The 21,590-nt window shown below is 49.5% G+C and overlaps 1 protein-coding gene across 1 annotated transcript in view; it reads right to left on the bottom strand.

Moving 5' to 3' along the window:
* The window catches only part of LOC149325278 (uncharacterized), a 41,763-nt gene that overhangs the window by 6,646 nt on the left and 13,527 nt on the right, over window positions 1–21,590 (bottom strand). The window contains exons 4-5 of the mRNA XM_089563909.1: window positions 17,841–17,930; window positions 14,996–15,102 (exon numbers count right to left, since the gene is read on the bottom strand). Coding sequence (XP_089420035.1) covers window positions 14,996–15,102; window positions 17,841–17,930 — 197 coding nt within the window. The remainder of the gene's footprint in view (window positions 1–14,995; window positions 15,103–17,840; window positions 17,931–21,590) is intronic.

Raw genomic sequence — 21,590 nt, 5'->3', positions numbered from 1 at the left:
GAAGGTGACGAAGACCACCCTACAGTGACCAAGTTCAGCCAATTATTTAGGCTGCTTTCTTTTACACACCTGTTGAAGTAGCTGTGAAAGGGAACTGTGAGACGGGAACTGATCGTGTCTTAATTAGTGCCTTCGAGAGCCTCGGAGAAAAGCGTCGCGACGCCCTCATCCAGAAAAAGGCTAGAAAGAACAGATCTGGCAGGAGCTGATGGCGATACTTTTCAGGGACCTCTTTGATGCCTCCAACGACCACAGATACAGTGTTCCATCACCAGAAGAAACAGCCTTGTACTATTTGGCAAGCTATGTGGCTTTCAAAATGAAAAATAAAGCGCAATATAAACTCTGTGACGCTGACGCACTTGGCAGGCAGGATTCTCTGCCGCGTGAGGCTATGCTCATTATTGAGCGCGAGTATGTTAGTGGCAGTCTCGCGTACCCTTCCGAAAAGATGTTTGCCTGTGTAAGTGCGGTAGAGGGTGCTATAAAACAGGCTTGAAAGGGCGAGTTGTTCGGCGACCTGTTTTGGAACGTGCTGGATTCTCTTGTAAAAAAAAGGCACGAATGGTGTTGCAGCTGAGGTGTTCACAGTCAATTAATTTACTTTTATTTAGTGACGCGCATGCACTTCTTTGCGCGAGCAAAGTGCTTGGAAAATAGTAGCGCCGTTAGAGCTCAAAAAGAGCGAAAGTAGGCGAAGCTTGTCTGACAAATTAGTTGACAGCAAATCTGTCAGCAACGATATTTAGTGGATTTGTGAATAAAATTTTTCTATTTAAATGCCAAGGATCTTGAATTACTCTTGCATTTCGCCTACACCGGTATCGAACTCGCGGCTTTCGGGAAAGCAGCCGCGGGCCGTAGCCACCGAGACAGCAGCGGGTTTTATTTGCACCAGTGTTGCTGTAATAAAACGTAAAAGTAATTTTGCGCGAAATGCGAGACACAACAGCCAGTCGCGAAAAACTGGTTCGGCGGATAATCCGAATCTATTGAAGTAGCAAGGTTAGGTTCATCTCACGAGAAGCAGGATCGAAGCATGCATGCATTTCGTCATTGCCCGTACAAAACGGCCGCTTGTGACACGGCTCAGAATACCGCTCTTAAGTTCGCAAACGCGCTAAGCACACATATGTTATGAAATACCTCCGGGCAAGAGCCGGAAACAAAAAACAGCAGTCGCGCAGCGATGATTCGAATGCGAGTGCTCGTGCAAAACGCCGCACGCTAGCAGACGACTCTCGCTCTCCTAGCTCAACCCGCGATTGCCGCGCCGCGGTGGCGGGGACGGCGACCGGCCGCCTGCTCCCTACGGGCGCTGCGAGGAGTTATGGAACTAAAAAAGTATCTATAAACGTTGCCTCTGCCTTCCTTGTAGCATCTTGCACTTCTTGAAATCACCAATGTACCTCTCAATTAGTCAATCATTAAGTGCAATATTACTACATGCAAACATGCAATGCATCACATATGCAAGCTATAGACGTAGACATCTATTTACTTCATATGCATGTTCAGCACATAAACAGTGTGCGAATGACACTTTGCTGCACAGTGAGAGTTCAGTATTATAGCATTTGTCTCAGATGTCAATTCTACTAAGTTCTGTACAATGAAAGGTGAAAAACAGCTAGGCTATGTTGGCTGCCATTTATTTTTAATTGTGTTATCCTGAAGTGAAGCTTTTCCCAACTTACTCACTCAGAGTATGAAAAGAAAGGCGGTTAATAATTCTTATCACTTTCTAATGCGATCACCTCATCTGTCAGCCTCCTTCTCCGCACACAGGAAACGAAGAAACATTACTGCAACACGCGGGTCCACACAAACAGGGAACTTATGTGTAACAGGTTGCTTAATTATAATTTTCGACACTTGCTGCGTGCTCATGTCGACTAGTGTTCTGGTGAAAACGTGTTTCAGTTTGAGCATGAAATTAGCGAAAATGGCCTCATAGAACAATTTATAACTCTTACAAGTGCTCGTTAACACTGCGACCAGAGCAGTGCCAGCGAACGAGATGCCGCCGTACGTGGCCGCGGTGTCGTCGCTTCGACAGCTGACGGCAGTAACAACACACGCCTTAAGTATTAGCTATGAATTCGAGCTACTCGCATTCAGCGCAAATTTCTAGGAATAATCGTCCTGTCCTTTAACATCTTAAGTTGTCACGCTGTACTGACGGAGGCCGAACAGCATATATTTGCAAACATAGCCCGCGCGGTGCTGCCGCCGTCATGCGAGAACGGTTGTGGCACATAGCCGAAGTCTTCCGAGCGAGAAATTGGTGCTCCTCAAGGAGATAAACAACCTACTTTACCGAATTCTTCAACTTCCACAACGCTCTCAAAACTCTGCCGCAAACAAAATGCTCGAAGCACAGCATAGGGTTGACCGTCGCAGGCAGTCTGCCAGCGGATCGCAACGGCGCACTGTTCTTGCTGTTCCCTGTACTTGATGGCACACGGAACATGTTGCATTCCGTTGCAATGAAGTTTCTGCAGGTTGCGGCAGCGCACAACATCCTTTTTCCAGCAGTGTGAGCGCCAGTATTAAGAAAAGAAAGACCGAAACCGCACGTCTGTAAGCAATGCCTACGGAAATCAAACGACAGAAAAGACCCGGAAGTTCAAATTCACGTGACAAAGTTGCGCCGTGACGCAATGTCCGCCGTCAGTTGGACACCACCTATTCGAAATTTCGAAGTAATCGCCTCGCGCGAATAGTGTTTCTGGGGCGCTTGCCCGCTTGCTTTATGTGGTTTCAGTTCCGAGTATTGCCGCATAGATGGCTTTTTTTTATCGCGCTTTCAACGCTCGGGGGTCAGTCAATACACGAATCACAACCAGGTCGGGGTGCGAACCCAGCTATAAACGAAATAAAGGTGAGGGCGACGCGCTCTTGTGGAAGATCTTGCGTTCTGGCCGTCTCCGAGCCTCCGCACTAAGGCTGCCATAAGCCGCGTCGCTGCCACCGTGTGTGTCGAGGCAGACGCAAAGAAGGAAGAGCACAGCCATCAGTCGTCTAAGCTTCAAAACAGGAAACCTCAGTTTACTGTTGTTGTTGTTGTTGCGACTGAGCGAAGGATGAAAAGGAAAGTGTACGGGCCTGCCGACTTGGCTCTAGCCGAGCCACCACCGCTGCCACGTGCAGATAGAGGAGAGTTCAAAGATAAGAGGAAAGAAAGAAAAACGAAAAAAAAAAACGCGCGTCACACGACGCAACAACCGCGTCCGCCGCGGCGGACGCTGGCTGGAAGATCAGATAAGCACCGAAGCCGCGCCCGCTCCACCGCCTCTCGATTTTTTTTCCCGTTAGAGTTGCGGAAAAGATTACCAGATAGGACAGATGCGAAGATAAAGACGCAGCCCTACCGCGCTGTCGCTTCACCCGTACTGTACATGCGTACGGAACATGAGCGACCGTTCTCGGCAGCTTTCAAGCAAGCCATCTGTCACGCCGCAGCTAGCGTGCGTCGTGGTAAAGTGTGAGGAGTGTCGCCGAAAGGGAGCAGGGGAATGCGCAGACAAAAGGAGAAGGACTTAAAACGGCGTAGCGTGCGAGGGTCGCGCTTCTCGGCCCCAGCGAGTGGGGAATGGTTTCTTCTAGGAAGTCGGTCCGAAACCCGAGACGACGACAGGACGGCTCGGATGGACTGGCGCTGTTCTTGTTTTCGTTCTTGCTAGCTGGCCAGAGCGGCTAACAGTGGAGCGTGTGTTTTGAATTGTGTTTGTTTCCTTTTATTGTAATAGTTTTTAGTTAGCCATGGCTGCTTACAGCGAGGCGTGTGTTTTATATTGTTTACTTGTCTTTTGCCTTGTGACCTCTTCTAAACGACGGCGGGAAAGTCGTCTATTGGCTAAGAAGTAAGTTTTGGCGGGAGGATTGTTTATTGGCGGAGGATGGAGTTTTTGGCGCGAATGTGACGAGATGGGTGCGCGCGAAGGAGAGCGCCGAGGTTGGGTGTGTGGCAGCCGGACAGATCGGTCGTGTGTGGCCGGTGGTGGTCCAGGGGCCGAGAGCGTAGAGTTGGAGACGCGAGTTAGTTGAGCGGCGGCCGGACGGGTTGGCCGTGTGGTGGCCAGCGGTGGTCCGGAGTCGTGGAAGTTTGAGTTTGTACTTTTAGTTGAAGCGGAGAGGCCGTTATCTTTTCGGCATATGTAAATCAGTTCTGTATATATTTGTATTAAATAATTTCTTGAAGAAAGCCTTCGAAGTGCCTCACCATCCGAAGACCTGCACGCCTGTCTGAACTCACCCGTAGTAAAGTACGTCCCCCGGGTCACTCACGAGACCCGCCCTCTACGACTCCGCATCAACATCAAGGAGAACAACATCAACAACGACATCACAGAGCAGAGAGGGAAAAAAATTCGTGACTGGCGCAGCCGACAGGATTCGCAAGGGACCGCTGCTTTGCGACGGGAACGAGGAAGACAGAGGCAACTCAGGTTGAGAAGACATCGATTTGGTGAGCTCACAAGGAACGTTTGCCCTTGGGTGGCGAAGAGAAGTCGAAAACCGGACCTCAAGACAGAAGAAAGAAGGCACAAGAGACAGCACACGGATCTTCACCGATCATCACCGATCATCGCAGCTTCAACACCAGTGTAGGTGGGGAGAGGAATCGTGGACACCAACAGAGGAAACGAGAACGGACTTCAATTGAAGGGGACTTAAGAGTGCGGCGGCGTTGCGTAACAGGACTTGTGGCGTATCAGTGTGAAGTTCATTGTGAGAGAACTCTGGAACTTGGTTTGATTGGCGATCTTTGAAGAGAAGGCGGCGAAAGAAAAACGGTGAGCGAACAGCGCTGCTCTCAACTTTGTGGTTTATGCTTTCGAGGGGAAAGAGTAAACTACTGTCGCCAGAGATGGATAGTAGCACGACTGGAGGAATGAGCGAGCCAAGCACGGAAAGGGGCCAACCTGGAGCCATTATGCAAATGAGATTGGAAATTGAAAAGATGAGGTTAGAGAGGGCCAAAATTGAATACGAGATAGAGAAATTACGCAGACGAGGCACAGCTGATCTGTCAGAAGGGAAATCATTGGGGGCTGGCGTTCCGCGCATGAATACGGCCAGTGGTGAAGGATGTAGAAGCGAGGAGGTGGCTGGGACGTTGCCACTTCACAGGGAAGAACAGAGGGAGGTGAAGGGTGCGCCATTTAAAGCACATACGACGGCACGCCAGTGTCACCGTTGTGGCCTTTCAGGCCACCTGGCTAGGGAGTGTCGTGAAGCAGAAGTAACGAGCGGAAACAGAGATACAGGTGTTCGTAACGTTGCTACGGAGGGGCATTCTGCTGGCAGTAAATGGGAGCAGGATAGGGGAAAGAACACTGCGTCGTCTCTCTGTTACCGCTGTGGCCGTTTAGGGCATGTGGACGGGGAGTGCCAAGAGACAGAGGCAAAGAAAATTACCGCCACAGTGATAGAGGTGAACACTCATGACGCTGAAATCCTGTGCCAGGATCAGGACCCAAAAGCGAGCACTCAGCAGGCGGAGACACATAAGGTGGGCGATATTTCTCTCTGTTCGGGCGAATCACTCATTTTGGCGCGACTGGATTCGGGCGCGGACATCTCAGTGGTCAGGAGGTCACTGCTGCCTCAGGAATTGGTAGGTACACAAGGCAAAGTGGCATTGAAGGGAGCCTTCGGACACCAGATTGAGGCTGAGCTCGCGTGTGTGCCGCTGAGAGTCGATCCGGGGGGCTTACCCGTGGGCATCTTGTGCGCAGTGACAGAGGAGCTGGCGAGCGAAATTGACTGCTTGGTAACAGTGAATGATTATAATGAACTGGTAAAGCAGAAGGAACCCCTGAGCACGAGACATGAGAGCAGCGATGTTCGAGGCTCGCCTTGGTGGACTGTTGTTGTGGTTGCTTTCCTTTTTATTTGCATTCATGATTTTTGTATCATTAACCTTCACTTGAAAAATGTAATCTTGTGGCGTATGGTGTGGTGTGTAGAAGTGTACCTTGCTTTCATGTACTTGCATGCCTGTATTCTTTTTCGGAGTGTATCTCGGGGTGTGTCTCGACGGGAAGATTTAGTGCTTTCTCGCACTAGAGAGAGAGGTGGCGGCTTGAGGCAGCCTAAAGGAGAAGAATGCTTTGTTCGGAACTGGCGAAAAAAAAAAAAAAGGTCGGGGGAAAGAATTGAGAACAAGGGGGGAGGTGTCACGCCGCAGCTAGCGTGCGTCGTGGTAAAGTGTGAGGAGTGTCGCCGAAAGGGAGCAGGGGAATGCGCAGACAAAAGGAGAAGGACTTAAAACGGCGTAGCGTGCGAGGGTCGCGCTTCTCGGCCCCAGCGAGTGGGGAATGGTTTCTTCTAGGAAGTCGGTCCGAAACCCGAGACGACGACAGGACGGCTCGGATGGACTGGCGCTGTTCTTGTTTTCGTTCTTGCTAGCTGGCCAGAGCGGCTAACAGTGGAGCGTGTGTTTTGAATTGTGTTTGTTTCCTTTTATTGTAATAGTTTTTAGTTAGCCATGGCTGCTTACAGCGAGGCGTGTGTTTTATATTGTTTACTTGTCTTTTGCCTTGTGACCTCTTCTAAACGACGGCGGGAAAGTCGTCTATTGGCTAAGAAGTAAGTTTTGGCGGGAGGATTGTTTATTGGCGGAGGATGGAGTTTTTGGCGCGAATGTGACGAGATGGGTGCGCGCGAAGGAGAGCGCCGAGGTTGGGTGTGTGGCAGCCGGACAGATCGGTCGTGTGTGGCCGGTGGTGGTCCAGGGGCCGAGAGCGTAGAGTTGGAGACGCGAGTTAGTTGAGCGGCGGCCGGACGGGTTGGCCGTGTGGTGGCCAGCGGTGGTCCGGAGTCGTGGAAGTTTGAGTTTGTACTTTTAGTTGAAGCGGAGAGGCCGTTATCTTTTCGGCATATGTAAATCAGTTCTGTATATATTTGTATTAAATAATTTCTTGAAGAAAGCCTTCGAAGTGCCTCACCATCCGAAGACCTGCACGCCTGTCTGAACTCACCCGTAGTAAAGTACGTCCCCCGGGTCACTCACGAGACCCGCCCTCTACGACTCCGCATCAACATCAAGGAGAACAACATCAACAACGACATCACAGAGCAGAGAGGGAAAAAAATTCGTGACTCCATCATATTACCGGCGGAGGCGCGAAAAATTCAGCGGCAGCGCGGGGACTCGATGTCGCGGAAGTGTGTACTTACTTCAATAGGAAGGGCGCCTTTAGCGTGTGATAACGCTAAGCTTATTGCGCACCCGTGGAGGATTACTGCCGTTAACGCTCGGCATCTAGGACTGGCGTCTTTTCTTGCTATTCTGACTGCTTGCGCGTTGATGGGAACGGAACGCCGCCGTAATCAGGGCATTGAGCCATCTTCGGTGGTGTGCCGAACTCCGTCGCCGCAACTTGGGCACTCCCATACGTTGGAGGCTGAGAGCATTCTTGATGGAAGCGCGATGCTGAGTGCTGCTCGGAAGTAATACCGGGGATAATTTTGCCAGGACGCGCGAGCGGTGCGAATGACGTTTCGCTTGCGGCGCGAGTTTTGTACAGCCGTTTCCATTCTTGCTCGAGGGAATGCTAGTCTGGGAATGTAAAAGTTGTTCTTCCAGTATAAATTGCCAGTAAAAATTGTTCTACACTCTAGGTGTTAAAATTTTGAAGTGTGGTTTTAAATAAAGCCTCAGTGCAGTGTGTAATGGCATCGTGTGTTGGGAAAATAAATGGTTTTGGAAATGCCTACTGTCACTCAGCCTCTTTTTAGTGCCAGAAGTACTATTCGAACTATTCGCTTCGAAATTATTCGAAGAAAATTGCTATTCGCTTAGAATTCGCTTCGAATCAAAAAACCACTATTCGCACACCCCTACCTGCGAAACTTAAAGGTGCACTGAAGAGGAATCTGAACTCGTCTTTTTTTCCGCGGGAACTCAATCTACACGTTCCGAGCATTCTTCGAAACTTCAATGTATTGCCCTGTGCGGCCGATTTCCCTAATTAAATCGGATTAACGTCCGGCACCCACCTTTTTTTTTTAATTCTCCCCCGTACGGTGGGAGGAGTTGACCAACGCGTGGAGTGCCTCTCAGGCAGTCGGGTGGCGACTTTGCTTTCACTTTTATTTTGTTTCTTTTAGGTTTCCATGAATAAATAGGTCTAGCCAGAGACTACGTAGCTGCAAATTAAGCCCACGGAAATAAAAATACGCGTGGAATTTTTGCTTTCGCCGATCACTACGCATTACTCCGCTGATGGCAGAGCGGCAAGCCAAAACGGGGACTGGTTGAAAGGTTGGTCGACTCCTCCCACCGTTTGCAGGGAATTCAAAAAAATAAAAGGCGGGAGCCCGACGTTAATCAGATTTAAATTGGGGAAATTGGCTGCACAAGGCAATAATTTCAAGTTTCCAAGAACGCTCGGAACATGTAGACAGAGTTCCAGCGGTAAAAATACAAGTTCAGATTTGTGGGTTTCTAAGTGGACACAGGCCACTACCCACCGCGGGTTCGAGCTTCGCGCGAGCCAAGGGCCCCGATCAGCCGTCACCACACACACACACTGGGACACCGATGCGGCGCACTCAACCTCCGCTGGGAGGAGAGCGATTCGCCGCAAAGAAATAGGCCTCCAAGTTCACAAAGGAGACGTTTATTCACGTCGTCCTCTAGCAGATACACAAACACTCAATAGTCACCCCGTCCCGGGGGCGCGCGAGGAGCAAGGCTCCGCTGCGCGCACGAAGCGACCAGAGTAATGCGCGCCGCTAACACGCCGCTGCAGGAGAATGTCCCCGCGGCAGTGCTGTGATCTCTCTCTCGTGTCGACCGTTGGGCCGGTTGCGAGAGAGAGTGGGCAATCAACGCAAGGTACGCCTGTCGGAGGTCGCTGGACCCCGCTGGACAGGCTCGAGCCGCTGCAGGTCAGAGGACACGTGCGGGCGAGCTCGAGTATGCACTGGTCCGAACGGCAAAGGCCGGCACGGACAAAACAGTAACGTACGCACCTTACGCTGTCTCGGAGGGATCTCTCTCTCTCGGCCCCGCTCGGACGGTCGCGCGGCGCGCGGCCGCCCAAAGCGGGGTCCCGAATTCCCGCCAAAAGGCGCCAATGGCAAAGGCCCTTGGGGAGCCGGGGCGGAGCTGTGGCTAAATGACAGTGATTAGTCACCCAGCCGCCTCTCCACCGCCTGAGGCGGGAGCAAGGGAAAGAGGAGAAACGACGCGGTAGGCCGGCACAGCCGCGCAAAGGCGACGGCGGAAAGCCAGATTCCCACATCCCCCTCTCCTTAAATGCCCTCCTACCCATTGGCAAAGCACGCGGCCAAAATAAAGAAATCAATACACAAAAAAAAAATCAGCTACACTTCAGTTCCAAAATAAAGAAATGAATACACACAAAAAAAACTAGATACACTTCAGTTCCAAAATAAAGAAATGAATACACACACACAAAAAAAAGCTAGCTACACTTCAGTTCCAGCCAGAAAACTAAACACACAAACAACGGAAAACAAGGCAAAACAACACTTGCGTACGCTTCAGGAACACTAAACAGCTTGCAGATTATATACACGGTACACAAGATGTGAATTCAACTGTACAACTATGTTACAGGTGGATGCCAGCCTCAAAGTTCGGTGGCGCGGCCCAGTGGGCCTGTCGGCGACTCACCGCTCGCAGACTTCAAGTTGAACAGGTTGGGAGGGCCGACGACTGATGGCGGTCTTCTTTCCGTTGATGTAGGGTGCGTTGATGACGACGGGGCCGCGGCAGAGCACTGACCTCGCGCCCTTGGACACGACATCACGTTCGGGCACAAGAAAGTTAGTGCACCCCTTTCACGCCGGCTGAAACGGGCGAGGACGTTCGGCGGCGTCCAGATGTGTAACCTTGTCCACCGCGAGGGGTCCTTCTCATCCTCGCGCTCACGCAGAAGGACACAACGGCACAACTCACAGGCGTCGCCTTGGCTCATGGTTACGCGCGCACACAGTCACAGCCACAACCACGAATACACCGGGAAGTGCGCGGACGCTGGTCGGCGACAACGATCCCCTCATCAGAAGCGTCCAGAGGCGCCGCGGCGAGGGTCAAAGGGTGCACTTTCCGCCCCCCATCGTCCCAAACGCCCCGCCAACTTCCCCTCCATACGGGCCGCACAAAACTCGCACCGCGACACACGGCTCCTTAACGAGCCAACCACCCACAGTCGGGCCGGAAATGAGAAAAGGCGCGCTGTACAAACGACACCTAATCCAATCTATTCCTTCTAGCAGATAAGAGCAAGCACGAGCGGGCTGAAGTTTGCCTATGTACATCTCGGTACGTTAGAACGAAAACAGATGTACAAGCGGGGAAACGAAAGTGGCTAGAAGCTGACTAAAACAAAACAAATAAATAAACTGATAAACCCACAAGGCTGGACCTGAGCATGCTGCCAAAACAACAACAGAAAAAAAACACACCGTGCTTCACCTGGGTAGGGCCTGACAAGAAAGCTCGCCAGCTAGCTGAGGCTGCGTGCCTTCGGTTGCGGAAAAGTCCGCCGTCCGGCATCAATCACACAGGTGACCGTCGCCTCAGATTGTACCGGTGCTCCGTACGCTTGCGTTCCGCAGCACCAGTTGTGCCTTTACACTTGCCTTTGATACCAATGGGTACCGGCGCAAGCTCATCAGACCGTGACGCGTAGGCCTTCAGGTCAATGAACCCCTGCTTGCTCCTGGGGAAAGGCCCCATCAAATCGCAGGTGGCCATCTGCCACGGACGCACACTGTCAAACGGTTTCATCATTCCAGGCGGCTTGCCGCCCCGTGACTTCACCGCTTGACAGACATGGCAGGAACGGCAATAGCGGAAAATGTCACGCTTCATGCCGGGCCACGTCACCGAATGACTCAGTTTTGCAAAAACTTTGGAGCCACTCAGATGACCGGCCAGTGGTTCGTCATGAGAGAATCGCAAAAGTGCGCCTCTCAGACTTTTGGGGATAACCACCTTGAACGGGTCGATGGACTCGTCATCGGTGGCTATGTACTTCAGCACGAGCCCGTCATTGTCCAGCAAATATGAATCCCCGGGGTTCGCCGCGACACACGCTGGCTTCTGCCCCCTGCGCCCGCTACAATACAAGTAGCGTCACGGCGCTCCGTCTCCCTGAGACCGTCGCTCACCTCGCGACAAAACGGGTCATTTTGCTGGGCTTTCAGTAGCTCTTACGGCTGAAAACGATTCCAGTCATCCCAGAGGGGAGCATGGTCTCGTCCCCACTCAGGTTTGCAGCCAAAATTTCCGTTCGCGTCGGCACCTCCGAGGCGCTCACGAAGAGCTTTGCCTCTCGTCCGCTTTGCGAAGCGCTGCTCGCCTGGTTAGCGGAATGGGTTAACCCGTTTGCGGGTTCCCCCTCCTTGCCGCCCGGCGGCTCGTCCGCTGTTTCGCCCCCTCCGCCTACAGGCGTCAAGGCGCCGCTGGCGAGTGGGGCACGGGATAGCGCGTCAGCTACCACGTTTGTGCTCCCCTTTCGACACTGCACGGAAAAGTCGTAATGCTGTATCAGGAGAGCCCAGCGCGCCAGCCGACCCGCAGGCTCGCGGAGCCGCATCAGCCAACTGAGCGCACTGCACCCCTGCCTCAGTGGAGGCTTGGGCGGGCTACACGAACGAGGGAGGCAAGGCTCCTAGTTCGATGAGCGGCGTGGTTTCCACAGGGAACCGGGCCAGCGCCTCGCCGTTCCCAGAGCAGAATTGACTGCTCGCGGGGCACGGCTGCTGCTGTTCGAAACTGCCGGTTGCGGCAGCGTGACACGAACTGCTTTCGCACTGGGCGGAAAGCTTGCACAGCTGAGGCATGTGACCAGCGGATGCACCGCAGGGTGCTTCCGATACAGCTCCAATGGGAGCCACGTGGTCAACATTTTGGGTTGTGTCACCGTAAACCCCAATGGGGGCCGCGGCCAACCACGGTGTCTAGCTATTCGAAGGAACAGCAGCCAGCGGATCAAACGACGCTACAACTCCGTCGGGAGCCGACATGTAGCTGCCGAGTGCCGCGCTGGGGGTGGTAGACACGGTGCGCAAGCGTGATCGTCAAGGCGACCTGCTCGGCTAATGTGCCATCAAAGGCGTAAGCGCCAATGACTTAGCACGTTGGGCGCCAGTTGTGGGTTTCTAAGTGGACACAGGCCACTACCCACCGCGGGTTCGAGCTTCGCGCGAGCCAAGGGCCCCGATCAGCCGTCACCACACACACACACTGGGACACCGATGCGGCGCACTCAACCTCCGCTGGGAGGAGAGCGATTCGCCGCAAAGAAATAGGCCTCCAAGTTCACAAAGGAGACGTTTATTCACGTCGTCCTTCAGCAGTACACACGCACTCAATCGTCACCCCGTCCCGGGGGCGCGCGAGGAGCAAGGCTCCGCTGCGCGCACGAAGCGACTCGAGCAATGTGCGCCGCTAGCACGCCGCTGCAGGAGAATGTCCCCGCGGCAGTGCTGTGATCTCTCTCTCGTGTCGACCGTTGGGCCGGTTGCGAGAGAGAGTGGGCAATCAACGCAAGGTACGCCTGTCTGAGGTCGCTGGACCCCGCTGGACAGGCTCGAGCCGCTGCAGGTCAGAGGACACGTGCGGGCGAGCTCGAGTAAGCACTGGTCCGAACGGCAAAGGCCGGCACGGACAAACAGTAACGTACGCACCTTACGCTGTCTCGGAGGGATCTCTCTCTCTCGGCCCCGCTCGGACGGTCGCGCGGCGCGCGGCCGCCCAAAGCGGGGTCCCGAATTCCCGCCAAAAGGCGCCAATGGCAAAGGCCCTTGGGGAGCCGGGGCGGAGCTGTGGCTAAATGACAGTGATTAGTCACCCAGCCGCCTCTCCACCGCCTGAGGCGGGAGCAAGGGAAAGAGGAGAAACGACGCGGTAGGCCGGCACAGCCGCGCAAAGGCGACGGCGGAAAGCCAGATTCCCACAGATTCCTCTTCAGTGCACCTTTAATAGCTGTAACTTGCTCCTATTCAGTTCTGGTAAATTGAAGACAATGTAAGAGGTAGAGATGGCAATGAGTGTCACAGCAAGGTAACTTCCTGAATACAAACCGCAGCAGTTACTTTTTTATAGAAACTATTACACTACTGCAGTGTCGGTATTTCTTTTTCAAGCAAAAATGAAAGAGCATGTTTTCTTCATGCACTGGTTTAGCATTGCATAAACTGCAAACAGATCTGAAAAGTGTTTTATGCCCCTAAATGTGCCTGAGGTATTAGTAATAAACAGTTCATTTGATTTGCAGGGGCCAATGCTTGATTGTAATTTACACTGAAACATCATTTTTGTAATACGATTGCACTGTTTTCTCTTTAGTCCTGTCTCTGTGTTTTTATGCGCTGCAGTGAATTCAGGCAGGTAGAACCGACTATAGTCGGACACAACTCAGGAGTGCAACAACACATGGGTTTGGCCAGTGCTAAAATACTCCTAGTGCTACAGTGCCAACATCACTACAAGGAGCATTCACTACTCTTTTTTTGAGATGTATCTGACTGTTAACCAGACATTCACCTGAGAAAGTAACATTCCATTTTTTTCATCCTCCCCTTAATTGTAACTACGTTGCTGCTCTAGTCCATCTACCGTATTTTCCGGTGTATAAGATGCGGTTTTTTGTCAAAAATCTTGCTGGTGCGTCCTATACAAGGGTGCGTCTTATATGCGAATTTTTCGTTTTTTTTTTTGCGAGTTCAGAAATTGCTCAGGTTCATGCTCAAGCTTTTTTCACCGAAAAAATATCACTACCAATGATGCGGTAGTAACACGGTTAATACTTCAATACGGGGACCGCCGTGCGCAACTTTTTTTAGGTGAACTTTATCATGAAACGGCGGGGATGACGACTTCCAGAATCGCAAATACGCGGTCGTTTCGGAGGCGCAAGCAAAAGTAATGTGAAATTCCAAAAGATGGCGACAGTCGCGCTTCTCGCCATTGTCAAAACAAGTCAAGCCGGCGTTCTTTAGTCATTCTTTGCAACTTCGCAACCGTGTACGTATCAAGTCTGTGTTGGTGTCTTCGGCGTGTGTTTTCCACTACCTACACCTGTCGTGCTTGATCTTACTACAGTATGCCACCGAAGTTGCGCAAGAGCTACACCGCAAAGTTCAAATTATCTGCGGTCGAGTATGCTACCGAAAACGGAAATCGGGCTGCGGGCCTACGGAGCTACGGAGCTTTTATGCGATCAGATGAGTCCATCCATGGTTCATTTCGCGATGGTCGAGCAAGCGTGTTTAATTAACCCTCACTAGACTAAGTGGGTAAATTGGGGTGCGTCTTATACACGGGTGCGTCTTATATACCAACTTTTTCAATGAGAGCCTTCAGATATGGCGGGTGCGTCTTATACAAGGGTGCGTCTTATACACCGGAAAATACGGTACCTTTGCCCAAGCACTGAAAATGCCAAAGTAAAGTAATGAACTTTCAGCATTTTGTCACTAATAGTCCATTCATTGCAGAAGTATGAAGCAACTGTGAGATTAATAATGGAAAAGATTGTCACACCATGGTTAAGCAAACTTAAGTAATCTCTGAATGTCTAAGGAACATAAAATTTCCTGCAAATACAAGGTCAGAAACAGCAAATCTAGTGCAAGTTTTCAAGTTGCTCCATCGCCTGCCAACGCAGCATTACGACCACAAAAATTCTAAGCTGTCTGGTCGTTATGGTTTTTTTTTTTTTTTTCAAGGAGTTTACCATTACGAAAGCCTCCTGCATTTCTGGTAACTGACAGTTTGACCCTGCTTTGACAAATACGTAGAGAAAGGCTGCTGCTGCAATTATGTTAGCAATTTTCATAGCTTTGCAAGCAGAAAAGATTATTCAAATTTTTACTTCAGATCACAGGTGATAACCAGCAAGGCATTACAGTGGCTTAAACCATTTTTACCAGTAACGCAATGACTGGTTATAACTGGAATCAGTGGCACTTATTTAACAGCTGTAGCGAGAAGTGCGCTCACCCCCAGGACAGCTTGGTCTGCCTTTTGACGTAGTCCCTCCTCCGCTTGGCCTGCTGTTCCTCCGCGCAGCGCTTGGCAGCAAACGCATCCGCAATCTTCACTGCAAACTGACAGAGGGAAGTGCAGTTTAGGGACGGGCGTATAAGTCACACCACGGCACTTCCTAAGCACCAACGCGGAAAATGCTTAAAAAACTTTGAGACCTACTCAACCACATTTTTAAAAACTAAAATGCGATATAGCCTTTAGGTTCACTGCTATGATCTTTACGACTGTCTAATGTTGTTTTTGCGATTTTCCTGTCAAAACTCCGGTTAGAACCGATTCCATTGCCCTTATATGGTGTGCATGAACCATCACCTTCTAGAATGTGCAACCCAATCGACCAGTGTACATTCATCGGGCGTCTGAAGTATGTCCTTTACTGGATATACAGATATCCATGGGAGATCCATCGATGTCCAACGCCTTTCGAACGGACCTCCGAAGGAGGTACAAATATAATTATTTAGACTGCCGACAGATATCCATCCTGGATATCCGCCGGCGGATCTTTTGAGGATATTCGCAGGTAATGCTTTCTTCACCATCATGAGGCAAGCCAGAACTACAAACACCAATCAATACATCTCACAGGGCCCATGGGCTTATTAAAAGCCCGCAGAGTGTCTGAAATCGGACATACACCTTGCCGTATGTCATATGCATGAATCTAGTACCTGGTGCGCAGGCTGTCATGGAGTGCCAAAGTCACTTGGGATCTCTCGACAAGTCACAACAGCCTATCAGGGCAGGTTGTGATAATGTCACAAGGTCACGTGACCTATCTCAACCAATCTGGGAATTTCGTTACGGAGAAACCGGAAACTGCATGATGACAATCTAAATGTCATCACATTAACATGAATGTGAGAGTCCACATCAAAATATTTTACCACCGTGAATTAGCTCCACAGATCCTCACTGCTTTCCTCAGAGTTCACTTGCCTCCACCAGAGACACCCCAAGAGGAAGGACAAGGCAGCTCAGTTTTACTCAGACGCACACGTGACCCAAGGCACATGCCTACTCAGCAACATCAGAACGTATACATCTTGAAAACTTGACACTTACGTGTGTCATGTGAAACTGGTGCCTTGTAACTTAACATTGTGCAGCTACACACGGGAAAAAGTGAGATCCAGCCTGACATGCAGGCTCGTGCTAGAGGATACACGGCAGTGATTCAAAAATTACACATCATCATGAAGAAACAAATGCCAAGCTGCATTTGACCGCTCAAACCCCAAGACAGCTCATGCTTTTCACAAATTCATCATATAAATTTTTTAGCAAAAATAAGAGCTTGCATTAAACGCTGCCTACTAATCTGATAATGAAGTGCCCTGTTCCGGCTCAAAATGCTTCAGGCACCCTACCAATACAACGTCAGTGACAGTTTTCTGACACAAATGCCAGCAACACTGTCCTCACAGGCATAACACCTCAAATGTGACATTTTTAAGACAATTTTTTTGTTTTTCTAAGCTTCAATACATTTTCTAGAGCCAGTAAAAACTTGCATCATCTCATCGTTTAAGTAATGTGCCACGCCTCGCTTGTGATGCTTCTAAGCAAAACGAACACACAATGTACTGCACTGTTTCCAACAATAAACACAGCAAACATCAATCAGCCCTGCCCTGTTTAGTGCACAATGTCATGCTGCCCCCCCTTACTTACCACTTGTTGCGCCCTGGTCTTAACCCATATATGCCTAGCATCCTAAATTTAGGAGACTATTTTTTTATGCACTAACACTAAAATTTTATTTTGTAAAAGCCTGCATCCACTACGAGACCTGCCAGGAAAGGTTGAAGAGGCTCTATACGATTCCCGTGCAAAGGCTGGGTTGCATGCTTTCAGTTTAGCGCGTTGTGGGCATTCATAAACATTCACCAATCTTCACTGGACACCATTTTTTAGATTCGACCACATCAACTACTTTGACAAAAACAAATAATTTTTGCACATTGCCAAAAGAGAACCACCGCGTGTGATGAGAAACGTGATGCTAAAGTCGATATCAAATGTCTGAAGCTTTACGAGGCGTAATATAAGGTGGTGCATTTGGCTAGCGTCTTACACTGTAGGGCGGCTCAAAACACGGTGCTGAATGAATATGGATTCTGAAATGAAAGAAGCATTTTTATTTAAAAAGTATTTCAACTTTTTCAAATGAATAAATTTTCGGCATATATGGGTTAACGCTGTATTCTACTGTGAAGCGAAGCAACCAGCATACATCATCATCTGATTTCAAAAAATTCAGGGGGCACTTTGAAGATCTAAAATGTACAGGGCGAAAGCCTTTGCACGCAACTTTGGCTGCACGGACGTAGGCACACACGAGGCGGCTATGGGGCAACCAGTCATTACTAGTTAGTTACTGACTAACTAGTCATGACTGGTTAATGACTAACTATTCATGATTGGTTAGTGACTAACTAGTAATTATTGATTAATGACTAACTAGTTGATGACTGGTTAATAGTCATGACTAATTAGTTGATAACTGGTTAATGACCAGTTAGTCATTGCTTGTGACTAGTAATGACTAGTTATGACTTTCACTTAGATGTAATGTACAGATGGACACAGTCATGACGCGAGTATGAGCCATTAAAGGCTTTCGCCTTAATAATGCATTGCACCTGACACCAGTGGACAGTCGGTAATTAAAGCATGCTCCTTATATAGCTGGCCATGCTAGCTCTTCTTTGTGCTGCTTTTTCAGCACTCCTGCCTGTTTTGATGGCACAAATTGCTCTCCTAAAATGCTGGCTTTGCGCCTATAGTCGCTCACCTGTCTGTTGGCCAAGTGGTCGCTCAGCATCTCCGCCTTCTCAAAGTCCCCCTCAGCGATGGCAGCATCGACCAAGGACTCAAGCTCCGTCTGCAATGACCACACTGCTCAAAGCAACGCAGCCGTGGGCAACAAAAAACATCTAGAGTGTGCACCTCGTTGAGAAAGTATCTCCTGGCCCCCTATCAGTGAGCATCTCCCATTAACCCTCTATATTTATTTATTTATTTATTTATTTATTTATTTATTTATTTATTCAAATACCCTAAAGGCCCTCCGGGGAGGGTATTACATTGGGGGGGACACACGAAGCACCTTGATGACACTTTGCTCAAAATCAAAGGTGCAGAAAAGAGAGAAAATTAAAATACAGACACCATTTTTGAAGTACAGAAAAAACAAATACAAAACAATAACAACAACAATAGAGTGCAATAAAAGCTAAAAAATGCAAACAGCTCAGATTAAGAATACAAAAACAACACAGGAAAAAAACCACTTACAGCGCAGATTAAGAATACAAAAAAAAAATCTGAAAGAAGGTAGTGGTATTCGAGGGAGCAAAAAAGAAGCATTACTAACTCTATAAAGATACAGTGGTGCACAGGGTCATCACATTCTGATGTGAGTAAGCAGCATTTTGTGAAATTTGTCTGGGTGAACCTCGGTAGCAATATCTGATGGTAGGTTATTCCAGTCACTTATGGTTCTGTAGGTGTGAATGATTGCGCGTAACGAGATGACTGACACACTGGGCGATGATTGACTTTGTAGGGGTGATCACGGCGAGGGAAAACGAGGCAAGGTGGCTGAAAGAAGTCGTGCAAAACGTCGTGGTGATAAAGCTTGTGAAACAGAGATAGGCGAGCGTGTTTTCGACATAGTGATAGGGGATCTAATTCGGCACGGTTCTTTAAAGATGTAACACTGGTGTACGGGGAATACTCTGAAAAATGAAGCGAACAGCATGGCTTTGCAGGGATTCAATGTTACGTATATATATATACCGTATTTTCCGGTGTATAAGACGCACCCTTGTATAAGACGCACCCGCCATATATGCAGGCTGTCATTGAAAAAGTTGGTATATAAGACGCACCCCAATTTAACCGGTTAGGCTAGTGAGAATTAAACACGCTTGCGCGACCATCGTGAAATTCACTGTACCTGTGAAAAATTCTTAAGCAACGCTAAGTGATCGAAAATGGCAACACTCACGCTATACCCGCCCACGTTTTAGAAAAAAGAAAAAACGAAAGTGCTCTGCATTATGTCCATAACAACATTTTATTTCTACTTAAAACCTATGAAGTCTTTATCTTCGTATACGCTATCAAAAAGTTCGCCCATTTCTGGCGGCAACGCGGCTGAAACATTCTCTTGGTACTACGTACACGGAGCAAAGTTGCAAAGGGTGGCTAAAAAAGAACACCGGCTTGTCTTGACTTGTCTTGACAATGGCGAGAAGCACAATTGCCTTCATCTTTTGGCATTTCACATTACTTTTGCTTGGGGCCTCCGAAACTGTTGCATATTTGTGATCCCGGAAGTCGTCATCCCAGCTGTTTCATGATAAAGTTCACCTAAGAAAAGCTGCGCACGGCGGTCCCCGTATCGAAGTATTAACCGCGTTACAACCGTGTCATTGGTAGTGATATTTTTTCAATGAAAAAAGCTTGAACATGAACCTAAGTAACTTCTGAATTCGCAAAACAAAACGCGAAAAAATAGCATATAGGACGCACCCTTGTATAGGACGCACCAGCAAGATTTCTGAAAAAAAGCCGCGTCTTATACACCGGAAAATACGGTATGCATGGACAGCTGGAAACTTCCGTCCCACATTCCGCTTTCTCTGGTAGCCAGCCCCCACAAGCTTCACCCATTAGCCTGAAGGCAGCAGATAAATCATTCTTCATTGCTGCAGTCCTCACAGACCCACTGAGCTCCCAAGAAGTTGTCGCAAGGGCAGGCAGCAAATGACAGCTCACATTTTCCTATCCTCACTCCAGCACATCGCGAGTTTATGAGGAACGAGGCTTTTGGGCAAAAATTTTTATTTCTTGATGCATTTGGATGAAATTTTGAAACAACATAAAAAATAGTTTAGTAACTACGCTTACAAAATTTCACAGCTATATCGCCAAAAATCGTTTTCTAATATACTATATATTTTTCCGCAATATTCCGAAAAGGCTGCAGAGTTACAAAAATGTGGCAAAAGCCTGGTTGAGCATTCACTGCATTCCTACCGGCATGCTACAGGTCAAAATGTTCTTAGAATTTTTATTTTAAATAGAAATTTCAGTTTAAAATTTTTTGCACTGCTGTGTCCGTTCACATTTCTACAGTGAGAAGGAAATTTCATCACAATAAATTTTACATAAATTACAATACATAATTATGATTATATTACAATAAAATACATAGGTTTGAAAAACAAAGAACACCTTGACCTGCACTGTGATGCTAGGAGTGCAACAAAACAAATGGAGTCAATATAGACAAAACAGTTGGAAGAAATCAGCTCTCCCAGGCGAGTGTCCACAACAGCTGCCCTGGTTCACAAGCAACTTTTTTAGTGAACTTCCCGGCTGATTTCAGCAATGAAAATTTGAGACAGCATAAAAAGCGAGGCATACAACAAGCATGTACAATAATTTTCAAAAAATCATTTTTTTTTGTCATTTTCTTTGCTATTTCAAAGCCCCCTAACAAGCTCATCGACATGGGCAAGCAGGATGACATTTAACGTGTGGGAATCCTGGCTTTCCGCCGTTGCCTTTGCGCGGCTGTGCCGGCTTCCCGCGTTGTTTCTCCTCTTTCCCTTGCTCCCGCCTCAGGCGGTGGAGAGGCGGCTAAGTGACTAATCACTGTCATTTGGCCACAGCTCCGCCCCGGCTCCCCAAGGGCCTTTGCCATTGGTGCCTTTTGGCGGGATTTCAGGACCCGCTTGGGCGGCCGCATACCGCGCGACCGTCCGAGCGGGGCCCAGAGAGAGAGAGAGATCCCTCCGAGACAGCGTAAGGTGCGTACGCTACTGTTTGTCCGTCCCGGCCTTTGTTGTTCGGACCAGTGCTTACTCAAGCTTGCCCGCACGTGTCCTCTGACCTGCAGCGGCTCGAGCCTGTCCAGCGGGGTCCAGCGACCTCCGACAGGCGTACCTTGCGTTGATTGCCCACTCTCTCTCGCAACCGGCCCAACGGTCGACACGAGAGGGAGATCACAGCACTGCCGCGGGGACATTTTCCTGCAGCGGCGTGCTAGCGGCGCGCATTACTCGAGTCGCTTCGTGCGCGCAGCGGAGCCTTGCTCATCGCGCGCCCCCGGGACGGGGTGACTATTGAGTGTTTGTGTATCTGCTAGAGGACGACGTGAATAAACGTCTCCTTTGTGAACTTGGAGGCCTATTTCTTTGCGGCGAATCGCTTTCCTCCCAGCGGAGGTTGAGTGCGCCGCATCGGTGTCCCAGTGTGTGTGTGGTGACGGCTGATCGGGGCCCTTGGCTCGCGTGAAGCTCGAACCCGCGGTGGTTGGTGGCCCGTGTCCACGTAGAAACCCACAAACGACAATGGTTCTCGAAATGTGCTCATCTCCAAAGACAGCTGGTATTGGAGCACTTCATCCCCACTTCAATATCACACTGCCATCTGCACTGGTGTGCCCCATGCTGCCCCTAATTGCACATAAAAGCGACCGGCAAAAGCAGATCTGTCCACCCTTGCCTCTCTGTGAGCCGTGGGTGCCAGA

The sequence above is a fragment of the Amblyomma mixtum genome, chromosome 10 (assembly GCF_055824585.1).
Source record: "Amblyomma mixtum isolate Tamu chromosome 10, ASM5582458v1, whole genome shotgun sequence".
NCBI classification, from domain to species: domain Eukaryota; kingdom Metazoa; phylum Arthropoda; class Arachnida; order Ixodida; family Ixodidae; genus Amblyomma; species Amblyomma mixtum.
The sequence above is the reverse complement of the archived record's forward strand: the minus strand, read 5'-3'. Positions and strand labels throughout refer to the sequence as shown.